The sequence below is a fragment of the Rana temporaria genome, chromosome 2, assembly GCF_905171775.1.
Source record: "Rana temporaria chromosome 2, aRanTem1.1, whole genome shotgun sequence".
Lineage (NCBI taxonomy): Eukaryota > Metazoa > Chordata > Amphibia > Anura > Ranidae > Rana > Rana temporaria.
Genome location: NC_053490.1, coordinates 117,818,112 through 117,837,711, shown reverse-complemented (window position 1 = coordinate 117,837,711; position 19,600 = coordinate 117,818,112). Strand labels below are relative to the sequence as shown.

General features: G+C 42.0%; 1 protein-coding gene across 1 annotated transcript; it reads right to left on the bottom strand.

The window, feature by feature from the left end:
• Window positions 1-1,193: 1,193 nt before the first annotated feature.
• On the bottom strand, window positions 1,194-18,135 carry LOC120929415 (chymotrypsin-like elastase family member 1). The gene is made up of 8 exons (XM_040340830.1): window positions 18,028-18,135; window positions 16,831-16,922; window positions 14,818-14,918; window positions 12,221-12,346; window positions 9,172-9,308; window positions 7,319-7,464; window positions 7,080-7,229; window positions 1,194-1,307 (listed from the first exon to the last, which is right to left on the bottom strand). The coding sequence occupies exons 1-8, from the start codon at window positions 18,065-18,067 to the stop codon at window positions 1,299-1,301; spliced, it is 801 nt and encodes a 266-aa protein (XP_040196764.1). The 5' UTR covers window positions 18,068-18,135; the 3' UTR covers window positions 1,194-1,298.
• Between the last annotated feature and the right edge of the window lie 1,465 nt (window positions 18,136-19,600).

The window sequence follows — 19,600 nt, the reverse complement described above, 5'->3', positions numbered from 1 at the left end:
AAGGACCTGCTGAGCTGCCATCGCTGAGGTGAGAGACCCTGACACAGCTGACCCCCCACATCAGGCTGCATTGATGGGCACTGGTGAGGCTGCATTGATGGGCACTGATCGGGCAGTCTCCCACCATTTCTTGTATCATGTCTGCAGTCTTTGACCATCTCCTGTAGTATGTTTGCAGTCTCTGACCATCTCCTGTATTATGTCTGCAGTCTCTGACCATCTCTTGTACTATGTCTGCAGTCTCTGATCATCTCTGTACCATGTCTGCAGTCTCTGACCATCTCTTGTACTATGTCTGCAGTCTCTGACCATCTCCTGTAGTATGTTTGCAGTCTCTGACCATCTCTTGTACTATGTCTGCAGTCTCTGACCATCTCCTGTAGTATGTTTGCAGACTCTGACCATCTATTGTACCTTGTCTGCAGTCTCCGACCATTTCTTGTACTATGTTTGCAGTCTCTGACCATTTCTTGTATCATATGTGTAGCCTCTGACCATCTTCTGTAGTATGTTTAGTCTCTGACCATCTCTTGTATCATGTCTGCAGTCTCTGACCATCTTATGTAGTATGTCTGCAGTCTCTGACCATCTCCTGTAGTATGTTTGCACTCTCTGACCATTTCTTGTATCATATCTGCAGTCTCTGACCCTCTCGTTTTGTTTATTGTTAAGATATCATGGGAGGATTCCAGGGTAACAAAGACTTCTTAGGGGAGTCGTTGCCATATAAACATTTGCAAAGGGGAGGAGTTAGTAAGATGACCACGCCCACGCGGGGGCGCCCAAATAATTTCTGCACCCAGGAGCCTGTGACCCTAGGATCGGCCCTGATCTGAGTGATTCAGTGATACTGTGTGAGTTTCTCATTACTAACGCAACATTTCAGAATGGAAGCCAAAGTGTCAGAGGTAAGAGAGGATTTGCAGAGTCAAGGTAACGATTGGGGTATAGAGTCTATCAGCAGCCCCCAAGGGGGTACTGCTACTCCCTTTTTTAATGCATGACAGTATTTTGATAAGCTTTGTTAGCTGTGGCTTGGCATTGCATGCTATTGCTAAGTCTGTGATCTACAAAGCCCCTAGATCCCTTTCGATCATTGATTCTCCCACTGGAGCCCTTCCAAATGTGTAATTTGCTTATACTGTAATATAAAAAGCCATATATAAATGTATAAGAAATGGACTAGACAGTAATCCTTGTGACAAACAATCTTTAATCACATTTTTAACACTTTTAATATTTCCATTGATATTAATAGAATTGATTCCAAAAACTGCCTTGCTTTCCGTGGTCTTGGTTTAGATGTTCTGAAATAAAATGAAACATATATAATACATTTAAATCAATTATAATTCGTTTTGTTAAAAACAATTGGCATACAATACATTATTGCATTTAAAGTAGGCACATGTATCCTTATTTTAGATGTAATTTACTTCTATGAGAAAACACACCTTGGGAACCATGTGTTCTTTACTGCGCCATTTCATAAAAGTCACTTGTTGCATACAGGGAAAGGGGACTGAGATGTGTTTGTGAGTGGACTGATGGGGAGCAAGTTGTAGGGAAAGCCATAGTAGTAGGGTTGCCACCTGTCTGAGATTCACCCGTACAGTCTGGGTTTTGAATTGTGTGTCCGAGTTTCACCTAAAACCCAGTCACAATATTCAGAATAGACTGTGGTTCTCCAAGTAACCAAGTACCACAACTTCCAAGTGCATAGGTGTCCTCATGGGCCCCACCCCCCATACATGGACAGGAGAGGAGAAAGGGCTTGATCTGCTCCTCCTCCACCCACCCTTCTCCTCTGTCTGCCCATCCACACTCCAATCCCTGGCATCCTGTGCCTCAGGAAGGGGATGTGTGGGATGGAATTTTGAAGATCAGCAACTGGCCGATATATTGTGGATGAAAGATGTTGATGCCTGACTCTCCATCCTCAGTTGAGTGAGCTCACCATCCACTGTCGGTGGTCAGCTAAAGTGTTCGGGTTTTGCTTGAGGAAAAGGTGGCAACCCTACATGGTAGTGACCTGTGAAACCTGGTAGAAACTTGTTTCTATGCTGTTTCTACGTTGTATTCTACCTGGATACTGCTGATATGCTAAATCTCAGTTTAACATGTATGGCCCAGATCCACGTAGCGCGGCGCATTTGTAAGTCCGGCGTAGTGTATCTCAGATACACTACGCCGCCGTAACTTACAGCGTATTTCCCATATCTACAAAGAATTTGCCCCGTAAGTTACGGCCGCGTAGTGTAAATGTGTCGGCGTAAGGGCGCGCAATTCAAATCACTAAGTTGTGGGCGTGTTTTATGTCAATACGTCTTGACCCCACGTAAATGACGTTTTTTTTGCGCCGTCCGTGGGGGTATCCCAGTGCGCATGCTCCAAATTAACCCGCAACAAGCGAATGCTTTAGACGTGAACGTAATTCTACGCAAAGCCCTATTCGCAAACGTTTTACGCAAACAACGGAAAATTTGATGCTGGCCCGACGTCCATACTTAACATTGGCTACGCCTCATATAGCAGGGGTAACTTTACGCCGGAAAAAAAGCCTTACGGAAACGATGTAAAAAAATGCGCAGGCCGGACGTACGTTTGTGGATTGGCGTATGTAGCTAATTTACATACTCAACGCGGAAATCGACGGAAGCACCACCTAACGGCCAGCGTAAATATGCACCTTAGATCCGACGGCGTACTAAGACGTACGCCAGTCGGATCTAGCCCAGCTTCAGGCGTATCTTGTTTTGTGGATACAAAACAAAGATACGCCGGAGCAACCTAGAAGTTACGCGGCGTATAAATAGATACGCCAGCGTAACTGCTTCGTGGATCTGGCCCTATGTGTTTGGGGAGTCAGATCGACAGCAGGCACCTTTTTAACAATTGTTTATCTTGGTCAATAAGTCCCCAGTTTGGGTGTACTTGCACCAACAGAGAGATCTGAGTTTACGTCATGTGGGGCTACTTAAACTGAACTTTTGGGCTCATCCTACCTTGTAAAATCTCCCCATGTCTAAGAAGGAGGCACGTTCAGATCACCCAAAAATCCTGGAGATCTGGGGCCGGATTCAGAAAAAGATACAACGGCGTATCTCCTGATACGCCGTCGTATCTCTGAGTGTGGTCGGTCGTATCTATGCGACTGATTCATAGAATCAGTTACGCATAGATATCCCTAAGATCCGACAGGTGTAAGTGTCTTACACCGTCGGATCTTAGGTTGCATATTTACGCTGGCTGCTAGGTGGCGCTTCCGTTTGTTTACGCGAGGAATATGCAAATTACTATTTACGTCGAATTCAGAAACTTGCTTTCTGTTTCCTGCCCAAGAATTCCTATTGGTCAGTAATGCTTTATATCCCCATAGCAAGGGGAGCCTTCTGCTACTTGCTGCATTCTCTTTTACATTAAAGGAGTTGTAAAGGAAAAACATTTAAAATTAATGTCTGCAAGGTAGACAGACAGAATAGTGTAATGATTCTGTTAAAAAACGTGTAAATACCTAATACATTCCTTCATCTATATCACCTCCAGCGTTCTAGTTTCTGTTCTCTCATTCACTTCCTGGTTTGCGGCGCTCGTTCATGTAAGAACTACATTTCCCAGTATGCATTGCGGCACGCCCAGTAATTCACACCTCCTTGAAATCTCTAACACCTAGAGAGAGCATCCTGCTACACAGATGTAGTTCCCAGAAGGGGGCGAGCACGTTACTGACCACCGCAGTAAAGCCTCCCTTCGCGGTGGTGAGTAACAATCAGACAAGCAGGAAATGAAAAGAACAGAGAAGAAATAGAGCAACCTCTGAGCAAAAACGAACAATGAGGAAGTGAAAAGAGGAATGTCTGCAGGTAAAGGATGCTTATGAAAAAAATGTTTTCCTTTACAGCCCCTTTAACTACTAGCCGACCAGCCACCGTCATTATACGGCGGCAGGTCGGCTCTTCTGGGCGAGAGCCCGTAGCTATACGTCCGCTCCTCGAGCGCCCCCCCGCGCGCCCCCGACTCCCGTGCGTGTGCCCGGCGGGCTCGATCGCCGCCGGGCACCCGCGATTGCTCGTTACAGAGCGGGGACCGGGAGCTGTGTGTGTAAACACACAGCTCTCGGTCCTGTCAGCAGGGGAAATGCTGATCTTCTGTTCATACAATGTATGAACAGAGGATCAGTGTTTCCCCTAGTGAGGCCACTCCCCCCCCCACAGTAAGAACACACAGGGACATACTTAGCCCCTTCCCCGCCCCCTAGTGTTAACCCCTTCACTGCCAGTGGCATTTTTATAGTAATCCAATGCATTTTTATAGCACTGATCGCTATAAAAATGCCAATGGTCCCAAAAATGTGTCAAAAGTGTCCGCCATAATGTTGCAGTACCGAAAAAAATCGCTGATCGCCGCCATTACTAGTAAAAAAAATATATTAATAAAAATGCCATAAAAATACCCCCTATTTTGTAAACGCTATAACTTTTGCGCAAACCAATCAATAAACGCTTATTGCGATTTTTTTTTACGAAAAATAGGTAGAAGAATACGTATCGGCCTAAACTGAGGGAAAAAAATGTTTTTTTATATATTTTTGGGGGATATTTATTACAGCAAAAAGTAAAAAATATTATTTTTTTTCAAAATTGTCGCTCTATTTTTGTTTATAGCGCAAAAAATAAAAACCGCAGAGGTGATAAAATACCACCAAAAGAAAGCTCTATTTGTGGGAAAAAAAGGACGCCAATTTTGTTTGGGAGCCACGACGCACGACCGCGCAATTGTCAGTTAAAGCGGCGCAGTCCCGAATCGCAAAAAGTGCTCTGGTCTTTGACCAGCAATATGGTCCGGGGGTTAAGTGGTTAAGCTAATTTTAACTGGGAGAGGAAGCCCAGTTGCTAATGGCACCAACAAGTAGGAGATGCTGAGAATCAACCATTTCAGTTCTTCATAGATATGTTTTGGTGACTTTCTATAACTGTATGTAACTAAGAAAGCTAGTCCTAGATGGGACAACATTTGGCCAGTTTGGTAGGGACCAGCAAAATTCTGATCCATGGTGTGGCTGATCTAACAATCAACTTCTGATGAACGGACTTGTTGGATATTAATTTTGATCAGCCACTGATCAGTGTATTCTGTCAGAATACAATATCTCAAAAGGGAGGATCCCTCTATACACCTCAATTGTGTAGAATGAAAGAAATTGTTCTTTTTTTGTTTGGCCGGCTGGCTAAATGAAAATAAAAAAAATCCACCTATGGCCAGTTTAAACCTGAAATAATTGTTTTTGGGTAAAAAAAAAACGTACAAAAAGTTTCAAAGCACCTAGCGGATTGGAGCAAAGCCTGGTCTAATACTGCGAAATGCTTCTTTAACACGGCTACCCTAGAGGCAGTCTATAAGGTACTCTTCCGTTGGTATTGGGTTACATATCCGTATCGCCAAATCAAACCCATCCGGTAGCTGTGGTCAGTGTGGAGATGGACTTCATATCTGGTGGTCCTGCCCATGCCTGATGGGATTCTGGACAATGGTATTTGGTCTTCTGTCAACTCTCTTCCATATATCCCTCTGCAAAGATTCCAAATTGGCCTTACTCCACTGCCCGATCCCGGGCCTCTTTTTCTATCAGCAGAAGTTGGCCACCTATTTGTTTATGGCTGCAAATCGTACAATAGCAAAGGCCTGGAAGAAGTCGGTTGTCTTGTTTGCAGAGGTGAAGAGCATCGTAACGACTCTCATGATTAAAGGGGTTGTAAAGGTTTGTTTTTTATTTTCTAAATAGGTTACTTTAAGCTAGTGCATTGTTGGTTCACTTACCTTTTCCTTCAATTTCCCTTCTAAATGTTTTTTTTTCTTTGTCTGAATTTCTCACTTCCTGTTCCTCCTCAGTAATGTGTTCAGTAAGCTGTTCTGACTGACTTTCCACCACTTGGATGATGGTGAAAAGCTTACTGAGGAGGAACAGGAAGTGAGAAATTCAAACAAAGAAAAAAAACATTTAGAAGGGAAATCAAAGGAAAAGGTAAGTGAACCAACAATGCACTAGCTTAAAGGAACCAATTTAGAAAATAAAAAAGACGAACCTTTACAACCCCTTTAATGAGAAGATGTCTAGTATTCTCCATGACTCCCACGCCAAGTTCCTCAAGGTTTGGGGTTTGTGGTGGTCCTACGATCTTCCCACTTTGCATCCGACTAGCCTAGGCCTCGCAAATTGACAATCTCTACCCTCCCAACCTGGGGGTACCCCTTTTCCTACCCAATCTTCCTGTTCTGCACCCCTTATCCTCCTCCGTCTTTCCTTCTCATCTCTGGTGTCCCCCCTTCACCACCAAGAAGTGAGATTAAATCCATCCAAAGTGAGGGGAATTCCTGGTAGTCATCAGGGTCACCAAGACTAGTGTCCTTATCCATCCAAAGTGAGGGCAATTCCTGGTAGTCATCAGGGTCACCAAGACTAGTGTCCTTATCCATCCAAAGTGAGGGCAATTCCTGGTAGTCACCAGGGTCACCAAGACTAGTGTCCCTATTCAAAAATGTCCACTCTATCTCTGTTCTGACAAACACTCAAAATTTGGGATTTTCTTTTAGTCATTACAGTCAACATGACAAAAGATTTGGTGACTCTCCCTAACAGTGAGGCCCCGTACACACGACCGGTTTTCTCGGCAGAATTTAGCAAGAAACTCGATGGGAGATGTATTCTGCCGAGAAAACCGGTCGTGTGTGCACTTTTCGCCGAGAAACCCGTCGGGAAACTCTTTGAGCCAAAAAGAGAGCATATTCTCTATTTCCTCGTTGGGCAATAGGAACATTTGACTCGACGAGTTTTCTGACAGCCAAATAAGGAACTCGACGAGCAAAACGATGTGTTTTGCCTGTCGAGTTTCTCGGCCGTGTGTACTCGGCCTCAGAGTCAGTAATAAAAACCTGACAGGTGTTCTAATCCACTCATCTAAATCCAAAAAAAAAAAAAAGTTTTGCCTACAAATTTATATATAAGCTTTCATTACATTTATTTGCTAATGTTAAACAATATTCTTGCCCTAAAAATCTACAGTTGTGAATAAAATACTTACGCTGTTAATCCAGGGGATGTAAGCGGACACTCTGGTGAACACTGTGGGCTTCAGGTAAGCATTGCAACCAAGGGAGGAAACAAAGCTAGCAATACCATGCACCTCGTACACTCCACTGACTGGGCAGTTCAGAGGTCCACCAGAATCACCCTATGAATATAAAAAAGCGATAAGTATTACTTTATAAAGAAAAAAAATTAAAATAATATTACAAAAAAACATATAGAGATAAAACTCACATTGCAACCAGCCTGGACTCCGTTGCCACCAGCGCACACCATGGTTGTCTTCACAGTGCTGCCCCAATAGGAGCTGGTAGAGCAGGTTGCGTGTGCAACAACGGGCAGGGGAGCCTGCTGGAGGATGGAAGGCAGAGATCCACCAGCTGTTGGTTAAACAAATGATTTTATTTATTTTAAATAAAGATACGCGTTTAAGAACGCGGTGACATACAACACTAAGAGGAGGCGAGAAAAATAAGTTCAATGCTTCTGAGCATGTGAAAAGCATGCATGTTTTTTTTCCCATCAGAATTGCATACAGACTAACCGATTTTCCAATAGGAATTTTTTCCTGTTGGAAAAATTAAGAACCTGCTCTCAAACTTTCCCTGACGGAAATTGCACCAGCAAAAATCTGATGGAGCATACACACGGTCGGAATTTCCGATGAAAAGCTCACATCAGGCTTTTGCTGGCGGAAATTCTGCTCGTGTGTATGGGGCATACGTGTATGATTTAATACTAGACCGCACACAAAATATGACTTGACAGCAATAGGCTTCATGGAAAACATGGATTACAGGGAAATATCTGCGATGTGCACTGGAGTCAGAATCTCCATTTTATTTTCAAACCTGTAAAAATCTGTAACCTGATTGCTAACAGCAGTACCATCTTTAATGTTGTTTGGACACTGGGCAAACATTTTCTTGCCCCCCCCCCCCCCCCATGCAATTTTGCTCTCTGCCTGCTCTGAGACGTACATCAGCTATAGCAATAGCAATATCAGCTATTTACATAAGAATGCCGCCGCTATTTACATATTAATGCTCCAGTTATTTACATATGGCTGACGGTTATTTACATGTAAACACATGGGGCCAGATTCAAAAAGCATTTACGTTGGCGTATCTCCAGATACGCCGCCGTAATTTCAAATGTGCGCCGTCGCATCTTTGCGCCGATTCACAAAGCAAGATACGTCCAAAAACATGGCTTCAGCCATCCGACGTAACTTGCCTACGCCGGCGTATCGTGGGTGCATAGTTACGCTGGACGCATTCAGCGTTCCCATTATAAATATGCAAATGACCTATATACGCCGATTCACGAACGTACTTGCGCCCGCTATGCCGTTTATGTAAGGTTTACGTCCGGCGTAAAGTTACCACTGCTATATGAGGCGCAGGTAATGCAAGCGTATGTTTTTACGTCGTTTACGTAAGTCGTACGTGAATGGGGCTGGGCGTAAGTGAGGTTTCACGTCGTACGCATTGTGACGTCGTATTGTAGGGAGTATTTGCGACATGATTCTGAGCATGCGCGCGAATGCGCCGTTCGTTAGGCAATGCGTTCACATGGGGTCACGATTCATTTCAATACAACACGCCCACTACCAGCCTACTTTGAATTACGCAGGCTTACGCCGGCCCATTTACGCTACACCGCCGTAACTTAGGGAGCAAGTGCTTTGTGAATACAGTACTTGCCTCACTAAGTTACGTTGGCGTAGCGCATATGAGATGCGCTACGCCCGACTAAAGATACGCCGATGTACGTGAATCTGGCCCCTTGTCTGCAGGTGAGTCATATGTACACAACAATAGGGCAGATCTGGGCAGCATTAGTAACATCACTTCACACTGAGATATCAGGACACAGCACATGACTAAAACTTCAAGGGACAAGGGAATTTAAACTGGGATTGTTGCCAAGTATAAGGCAGCTGCTTTGGGCCCCACAACAATGACAGGGCCCAGGGCACCTTTTGCCCTGCCTTAAAGACAGCCCTGGCTAACAGCATCAAAATCAAAGGTTTTTCTAATCATCAGTTATAACTGTACATGTGATTCTGTTGCAGAAATACTTACTGGTGGTTCTTCCCCATCCAGTAATTGTGCAGCTGTAGTTGTTGGCCAGGATACTGCCATCAGCTGGCAGAGAAGCCACTTTAACAGCGTTATTCAGAGTGGCACTGGCAGCCAGATGGAGGATGGCAATATCAGAACTAAAAAAGAGACCACATGATATACAATAATTAGCAAACACAAATGCCAAGTAGTAGTGTGTATACCCCAATTCCAAAAAAGTTGGGATGCTGTGTAAAATCTACGTAAAAAAAAATACAATGATTTACAAATCTCATAAACAGATATTCTATTCACAATAGATAATACAAAACATATCAAATGCTTACACTGAGAAAATGTACCATTTTAAACTCTTCTCCTTAGGTGGACGTCATATGACATCCTGGAGTTTAAGTGGTTAATCATTCAGATATCTTCTTTTTCTGCCGGCGATTCCCTGTCATGTGAAAACAATTATAGCGGAGGGGACGTGCGATCGGCGAGCCAGAGAAGGAATCCGCCGGTGGCAGAAGTTTACTATAAAGTTGACCGGGGACCAGATAGTTCCCGGTCATCTCTATGACTCTTGGAGGCTGGCGGATGGTAGACGTTATGACGTCACGTCCGGCTCCGGTAGATGTAAACACTGCCATGTATTTAGCAGGAGAGCCCGAGATCGTTTTTTTTATTTGATCTCAGGATTTCCAGCCTTGAGGAGAACTCTGGGGACTTATAGACCCCACGTCTCTCCATAAAGAGGACCTGTCATGCCTTAATCCTATTACAAGGGAGGTTCACATTCTTTGCAATATGAATAAAAGTGATAAAAAAAAAAAAAATTAAAATAAACAAAAAAATGTAAATGGCGGTTAAACCACACATGTGAGGTTTTGCTGCGAACGTTAGAGCGGCAGCAATAATTATAGCCCAAAACCTCCTTTGTAACTCCAAACAGGTAACCTGTGTCCCTATGGAGATTTTGAAGTACCGTAGTTTGGCACCATTCCACAAGCGAGCGTAAATTTAAAGCGTGATATGTAAGGTATCTATTTACTAGACGTAACATCATCTTTCACATTATACACAAAAATTGGGCTAAATTTGGTGTTTTTTTTTTTTAATTCATGAAATGTTCTAAAAATGGCTACGCAAATTACCACGTGACATAAAAAGTTGCATTAACCACCATTTTATTCCATAGGGTCTTTGCTAAAGTAAACATATACAATGTTTGGGGGTTCTGAGTAATTTTGTAGCAAAAAAAATATGTTTTTACATGTAGGAGAGGCATGCCAAAATAGGCCCGGCATGGCGTTTTGGGAGCGGTATACTGTCCCATTCTTGCTTGATATAGGATTCTAACTGCTCGAAAATCCTGAGTCTTCTTTGCTGTATCTTTTGTTTCAAAATGCACCAAATATTTTTAGTTGGTAAAAGGTCTGGACTGCAGGCAGGCCAGTTAAGCAACCTACTCTTCTACTAGAAAGCCATGCTTCTGTCATAGATGCAGCATGCTGTTTAGTATTGTACTGTTGAAAAATTCTCTGAAAAAGACATTGGGGGGTTATTTACGAAAGGCAAATCCACTTTGCACTACAAGTGAAAATTGCACTGAAAGTGCACTTGGAAGTGCAGTTGCTGTAAATCTGAGGGGTAGATCTGAAATGAGGTGAAGCTCTACTGATTTTATTATCCAATCATGTGCAGAGTAACATGCTGTTTTATATTTTCCTTGCATGTCCCCCTCGGATCTACAGTGACTGCACTTTCAGTGCAATTTCAAGTGCAATTTGCACTTGTAGTGCAAAGTGAATTTTCCTTTCTGAAATAACCCCCATTGTCTGATGCATATGCCACTCTGAAACCTGGATATATCTTTCAGCATTGATGGTGCCTTTCCAGATGTGCAAGTTGGCCATTCCTATACGCACTAATGCACCCCCCGTACCATCAGAGATGAGGGTTTTTGAACGGTGTGCTGATAACAAGCTGGAAGGTTCTTCTCCTCTTTAGTCCAGAGGATGCGGCATCCATGGTTCCCAAAAGAAAATGTAAATTTTCTTTTCATCTGACCACAGAACAGTTTTCCACTTTGCAACAGAGCATTACAAATGAGCTTAGGCCCAGAGAAGATGGCAATGTTTCTGGATCATGTTCAGATATGGCTTCTTCGTTGATAGAGCTTTCCCTGGCATTTTTGGATGGCACAGCAAACGATGTTCACAGACTGATTTTTTAAACTAATTTTTGAGGGTATTCTGAGCCCATGCAGTGACGACCATCACTGAATCATGCCCGTTTTTAATGTATTGCCGTCTGAGGGCCCGAAGATCATGGGCATTGTATATTGCATTTCAGCCTTGTCCCTTGCACACAGGTATTTCTCCATATGCTCGGAATCTTCTGATGATCATATGCACTGTACATGATGATATAAATAAAGTCTATGCAATTTTACGTTGAGGAACATTATTCTGAAATTGTTTGACAATTTTAGTAATATGCAGCTTTTGGTGAACCTCTGCCCATCTTTACCTCTGATGCCGCGTACACACGATCAGTCCATCCGATGAGAACGGACCGATGGACCGCTTTCATCGGTTAACCGATTAAGCTGACTGATGGTCCGTCGCGCCTACACACCATCGGTTAAAAACCCGATCATTTCAGAACGCGGTGACGTAAAACACAACGACGTGCTGAAAAAAGCGAAGTTCAATGCTTCCAAGCATGCGTCGACTTGATTCTGAGCATGCGTGGAATTTTTAACCGATGGTCGTGCCTACTAACGATCGGTTTTGTCCTATCGGTTAGTAATACATCGGTTAATTTTAAAACAAGTTGCCTTTTTTTTAACCGATGGTTAACTAACTGATGGCGCCCACACACGATCGGTTTTGACCAATGAAAATGGTCCATCAGAACATTCTCATCGGTTGAACCGATCGTGTGTACACGGCATGAGACACTCTGGCTCTTCCTTATTAGTAAAATTTTAGAGACGCGTCGCTGCCATCAATTTTAAAGTTACCTTATTTTTTTGGTACATTTTCTCAGTTTAATGTCTTACCCAGCAGCTACGTTGTTAGGATTCCAGCCGGCATGCTTTCTGATGCTGGACACAGCGATGATCTGTTCAGTTCCCTCATTTATACTAAGGTTGTGATCACCAAGAGCCACACGGAAGGAGACAACTCTGTAAAAGAGAAATAAAGAGAAATAAAGAATCCCGTCTCCATGTGTAACCTGTTAACAGGATGGCTCTAAAGGCTAAGTTCACATTTTCAGGCAGAATCTCACTTTTTATAATAAATTCAAGCCTTTTTGAATGTATTTTCTACTCAAGTCATCCCAATGTGCCTATCTCTCACTTAGCTAGTAGTCCATGAAAGCTTTGAATAGATTGTCAGCTTTGAGGCTGCATTCACTCCTGAGCGCATCGTTTTGAGGCGTTTTTTAGTGCGTTTTTTTGGGGGTGTTTGGGGGAATTTTTGCAGCGTTTTTGTACAGGTGTTTTGAGGTCCGAAGTCACCTATGTAAAAAGCAGTAAAATGTCTGTAATCTGCCCAAAAAGAAGCTCATGTACTTTTTTTTAAACTTCAGGCGTTTTGCTTCAGGCAACAGAATGCTCAGATGTGAACATGGGCCATTTTAATGAATGGGATTTTGCTTGAACTTTTGAGATGAGCATTTTACGAGCTGAAAACAATTAGGTGTGAATGCAGTCTTAATAGATTGTTCTAGGAAATTGTACAGAGAGATTGCATAGTGTATGGCCAGCTTCACACAAGTACATGGGAGGGAGTGGATACAGACACTCAGCTGTCATTGCTCTAGTGTAAACACACCAACTTCACATTCAGGCCCCATTCACACCTAGCGTATCGGGAATGCATTTTTTAACACATTTTTCCCACAACATGCATGGGGCCAATGGGCTGCCTTACATGCAGCAAAGTAGCTCATGGGATATTTTGCTACAGTAAAACGTTGGTTTGCGAGCATAATTCGTTCCAGAAACATGCTTGTAATCCAAAGCACTTGTATATCAAAGCATTTGTTTTTTACAGATTATAAAAGAAAAGAGAGGCACCTCTAAGTGTAGCAATAAGTCGCTAAATGTTGTACCTTCATTAAATGTAACCATATTGCTACACTTAGAGGCTCCTTTTCTTTTTTTAAACTTAGTTGTGACATGACGCTACTCTTATATCAAGACATCGCTTGTATATCAATATCAGTATTAAAACATTTTGCTTGTCTTGCAAAACGCTCTCAAACCAAGTTACTCTCAATCCAAGGTTTTACTTGTATGTTGCAGTTTGCATGTTTTTTTACTGCACGTTTTGTTTTCGCATGTTTTGTCACAAAGTAAAATGCATGTTTGCATCTGTATTTGGGGTGCCATTCACAATTAATGGCCCCAAAAGTGCAACAAGTTCATTTTAGGTGTCTAATGGTGCCCACAACACTATACAATCTGATTTGTAAAATGTTTTGTACAATCTCCTTTAGAATTACCAAAACAATATAATAGGAGGACATGCCTATTTCTACAATCACTCTGTATCCAATCAGGCAGGCCTTTGTACTGCATAGTTGATGGTAGATATAAAGAAGATTATACAATCAGATTGTATAGTCTATGGTGAACTTAAAGATTTCCAGGGAAAAAAACATTGATCAGCAAGGGAAGACACTGGCTGTGTGTTCAAGGAGAATGGTGCTCATTAACAATGATTTAATGTGGCTGCATAGGTGGGTAGAAGCAATCGCCTAGAGGGGGAGGGCAGGGGCAAGGTGTGTATTCATGAGGTCAGCTACTGAAGTACTTCCTCAGTATTTTCTTATTTCACCAAGAGTGCTTTCACACCCGCAACGCCCAGGCATTGGCGGTAAAGCGACACTATTTTTTGCTAGACACAAGATTTACTAAAACTGGAGAGTGCAAAATCTGGTGCAGCTCTGCATAGAAACCAATCAGCTTCCATTTTTTTTTTTTGTAAAAGCTTGATTGAAGAAGCTAAAGATAGAAGCTGATTGGCTACCATGCACAGTTGCCCCAGATTTTTCGCACTGTCGTGTTAGTAAATCAACCCCATGGGGTTTCCAATTATGCCAAAGGATATAAAAGTTTCAGTATATTCATAGTAAAATCTAGATTTTTTGGAGAGCCACAATTGCACTTTAACCTCTTGGCGCCAAGTGGGCAATAGTGCCAATAGAGCTGTACCGAGAGGGTGCACCCTGTGCTCCCGACACAGTTACCAATGGCCAACGACAAAGCTCCCATTTGTTGCTTGCGATCTGGAGCTTTCCAATCATGTGACCACATGACCATAAGCACTACCCTGCCTACTGGCATTCTAAAGCCCTTAAAGGGCCGACAGGCGTCGGCTCTAAAGGGTTAATATAAAAAGGTCTTGTAAATGTTCATGAGATGTATGTATTGCATATCCTGATTCTCTATATATTAATGAGGGTAGGTGCAATTCTGGTATAAATAGTGCAAGGTCAGCATTAGCTTCAGTTATATAATCTGTTTATACAAATCTGACTTCCATGTGCTCTTGGCAAATACCCCCTGATGACCCCGTTTCCCGTTCTTTAAAATTTTCACCACAAAAAAGGAATATTTCTACCTGTACACAGTGCAAACTTTATTACCTGTCCACGCAGTGAGCAGCAGTCAAAACACGGTCAGCACGGATCAGGGAACCTCCGCAGGTGTGGTACCAGCTGCTGCCAGAGAGATACTGCAGAGAGATCTGGATAAAGAAAATATGCCCATTATAATCATATAAAATAATTATTTTTAGGTTACAGAGCAGCAATGCTATCAAACTTTTTCCATTATGGCATCTATTTAAAAGTTATCACTTTTTTTTTAAATATGTATACTAGTGTTTGACTAAATGCATAAGAAAATTAAAAAAACACAAAACAATCCATTTTTATTTCATATATTCAGGAAAAAGGCCCTATATAAGGGACTAAGTTATACACATAATGAAAAAACGATATAATTAAAAAGTACATGAAGAAAGTTACACAGTATATTGCATTAACCCTTCATAATAATATCTGCCGTGATGCTTTTACATGAATTTCACTCACAGCATTTTGATTGTATCCTTCAATGCAATTCGCAGGGCAAAGCCTACTTCTTCATGTGGAATTCTTTACTGAATATATGAAAAAAAATGTATTAACTACTTTGGGTCCGCCCCATAGGAGTTTTACTGCTACTGGGTGGCACCTGTGCGCCGTATCACGTATGTGTATATGATCTGGCTCTTCCGGGTAGAGGGAAAGCATGCATGGTATCACTGTCTCGATGTCTGCCGCTATGCGTCAATAATCGAGCAGAGAGGCAGAACGGCCTGCCTATGTAAACATGGTAGATCGCCGTTCTGAAAGGAGGAAAGGCATGGATCCTGTGTATCTGCAAAGCAGGGACCAGGATCCATGTCTTCCCCTAGTAAAAGCACCTCCCACACTGTAATAAAACACTGGCTAGGCACACAGTTAACCTTTTGATCGGCCCTGACGTTATCCCTTTCCCAGTCAGTGTCATTAGTACATTGACCGTGTATGTTTGTTTTTAAGCACTGATCACTGTATTATTGTCATTGGTCCCAAAAAAGTGTCAAAAGTGTCAGTTAGTGTACAAAAGTTTGTTGCAATATTGAAGTCCTAGAATAAGTGTTGGTGATGAGCGCAAATGAATGCACTGAACGATGGGCAATAAGTAAATAGAAAATAGCAAACAAACAAAAGGAATCAATGTGCAAGCCATGACTCAAAATAAGTGAATGAAATTAAATAAACCGTGCATTGAAGATTGGCACTGAAATGCCAAAAATAAATAAATGCAATATCAAGTGTAAGTAATGATAAACAAAAGACCACTCCAGATAACCGTCAGATTCATTTGCGCTCATCACCCACGCTTATTCTAATTCACTAATTTTGTCGTTAGCACAATTTAGATTTGAGCAGCAGTTGGCTTTATTGCACTTTTATTTAATATTTCTTATTTTGTATTCACTATTGACCAGCGCTTAAGACACACATTTTATTCTTAATATTGAAGTCTTGTCATAAGTCGCTGATCACTGCCATTACCAGTAAAAAATAATAAATAAAAATATCCCATAGTTTGTAGACATTATGCTAACGTTTGTGCAAACCAATGACGCTTATTGGTCTTTTTTTTTTTTTACCAAAAACATGTAGCAGAATACATACTGGCATAAATTTATGAAGAAATTTGATTTTACATTTTTTCATTGGATAGATTTTATAGCTGAAAGTAAAATATATATATATTTTTTATTCTGGATAGGGGTTTATAACCCTTGTCAGTTATGTCCCATATCCAAACAGGAACTGAGAGGAAATCCCTTTAAAATTAGGGAACTTCTGGTTGTTACCAAAACTAAGGTCTCCACTGAAAGATTTCCATCTATTCTTGTTCTGGTGACAACCCAAAATGTGTGATTTTCTTTAACTTTCACTCTCATTAATAGCACTAAACAAAACAAAAAGTGTGTGAATCCCCCTAAAAAGCACACAGACAACAAAAAAAAAAAAAAGAAAAGAAAAAGAACACATATGTGAATGCAGCCTGCCACTCCTGTACAATTATGGTTTCCAGATCTCAGGGTTAGGTCTTACCTGCCAGGGCCATGCATTAGGAGCAGCGTCGGTACCTCCTACAACTTTTGCATTGTCCTCAATGAATCTGAGTTTTTCATCAGCAGCATATCCTGTGAGAAGAAAAGCAGGGCTTTAAACAGCTCAAGACCTGAAGTCTGAAGGTTTATACCTAAATTGGGATGGGTATATTGTTGCCTGGTAGAAAATCAGAGTAGCCAATGGGACAGTATGACAATTAAAACATAACAACATAACACACAAGATAAAAAACAAAAAAAGGAATACACAGCTCATATTTGGAGTGCAGTTCAGTCTACTGAGCTAACCATTGGCTGGACCTGCTAGCTCTGTGTTCTGTTGCAGCAGTTCTGATCTAATGAAGCAGTCATTTAGGAGGAAGAGCCTAAACTCTCCCCAACTGCAGTAAAGCCAAAAGACGGCTACAGACCAGCTCTCCAGTTCTAGGAGGGCATCCATGCATGTCCTCCCCCTTGCTCCCCTGTGGCGCACATCAGATCGCGGTAAAGGACCAATCACTGTGGCCCTTTATCATGTGATCAGCTGTGTGCAATTTACAGCTAGTCACATGTAAACAGACTTACTGGTCATCGGCATTCCTTTTCTCACATGCTATCTCTGTGTGAGGAAAGGAGAGCCGATAACTGGCAAGACTAATAGGGTACAGTGAGTACATTGTTTACACTGATAATCAGGATAGCTCCATCAGTGCAGCTTATTAGTGCTGCCTATCAGTGCCACCTATCAGGAGCACCATCAGTGCAGCCTCATCAGTGCAGCCTATCAGTGCCGCCTATTAGTGTCCATCAGCACAGCCTCATCAGTGCTCATCAATATCGCCTCATCAGTGCTGCCTCATCAGCGCACATCAGTAAAGAGGAAAACTACTTATTTGCAAAATGTTATATTAGAAACTAAGATTTTTTTTTAAAGTACATTTTCTGTCTTTTTTCTAGTAAAAAATCCAAAACTCAGTGGTGATTAAATACCACCAAAAGAAAGCTCCATCCGTCTCAAAAAAATGGGTATGTTATTATAATTTGTACACTTCTAATGCATATTAAAAATTGACAGTTCCAGTAAACCCAAATCAGGATTCATAACTCCAACATGTGTGATTAACATTACTATGCTACCTGATGTTAATATAGGACTGCGAGCGGCTTGGTGGCTTTGAATGGCAATGAGAGAACTTACCACAAAGGACCAGAGCAGCGAGTACAAGGAGCCTCAGCATTGTGAATTGGTTGTCCAGATATGTCCAGCACAACTCTGTACCTGCGCACTGGTGTTTTATAGTCAGGCCACAGGCTCTGGGAATCATTCCACATGTGAAACGTGCTTGTTTTTCAGTTGTGGAAAATTACTATTATTGGTATAGGAAGGACAAAGTGGATAAATTTAGACATTTGAAGAGTAAAGTTCATTACCTTTTAGCCTATAAAAAACTATCAGGAGGCATGCTGTTTTGGCATTCCCCCTTATTTAGAAATGTAGAAGTTAAAGTGGAGGTTCACCCTAAAACAATTTTCTAACATTACATCCAGCATACTGACGACATGTACAGTATGCTGGTATTTACCTTTTTTTCGCCGTATGTACCGTTTAATTTTTATTTTCACCCCGGCTTCCGGGTTCTGATTCCCGCGGGACTGGGCGTTCCTAATGAGAGCTTAGATGATTGATGTGTTGTAAAAAACTTCCCATGGCGCATAAAGCGCGTCACCAGTTTTCCGTAAATAGTCGACTTGCGAGTCTGCGCTATACGGCGCCTGCGCCGTGTAGAGCTGACTGTGCAGGTGCCATATAGAGCCGACTCGCAGGTCGGCTATTTACGGAAAACTGGTGACGCGCTTTATGCGCCATGGGAAGTTTTGCATAACACGTCAATCATCTAAGCTCTCATTAGGAACGCCCAGTCCCGCGGGAATCAGAACCCGGAAGCCGGGGTGAAAATAACAATTAAACGGTACGTACGGCGAAAAAAAAAAAATACCAGCATACTGTACATGTCGTCAGTATGCTGGATGTAATGTTAGAAAATTGTTTTAGGGTGAACCTCCACTTTAAGGTTCAACTAAAGGCAGAAGTTTTTCTTTTGCAGATTTGGATAGAGCAAAGAGGGTAGAGGATATTGAAAATCAGTAAGATTTTTATTGCTGTCTGTGTCCCCATTAGGGAGCTTCACCATCTCTATTTTCCAGTTTACTATGATCACCAAGAGTGAAAATGAAGGGAAATACCAATTTTTGGGTTGTTATCAGCATGAGAACAGAGGGGAAATCTTTCAATGGGGACACCAGTACTGGTGATCTTGGTGAAAACTGGGGTTCCCCTAACTTTGGAGGGATTTTCTCTCACTTCCTGTTTTGGCTATGGACAGGAAGTGAAGGGAAATTTCCCCACATGGCAAAAAAAAACAAAAAAAAAAAAAACACTGACGAGGTTATGACCCTCCAATACTGTATACGTAATACATAATATAATGCTTGGCATAAGCCCTAAGAGTAACCTTTAAAGTGTATCTAAACATGTTGCACATGTTCCTAAAATATTTTAAAAAGCCTTTTTCAAAGGACAAGTTCACCTTTTGTAACATGTTACAGACATATTCAGGGTGTAACCTGCAACAGGGTGTCATCCATTCACAGTGTTCTGTGAATGGGAAAACAACAAGGTCAGACAACCTTTGTGGCTGTCGGCTTGTAGTTCTCAATGAAGAACCACAGTGCTGTTGAGTGCATTGAAGCAGAGCTCCACCCAAAACGAG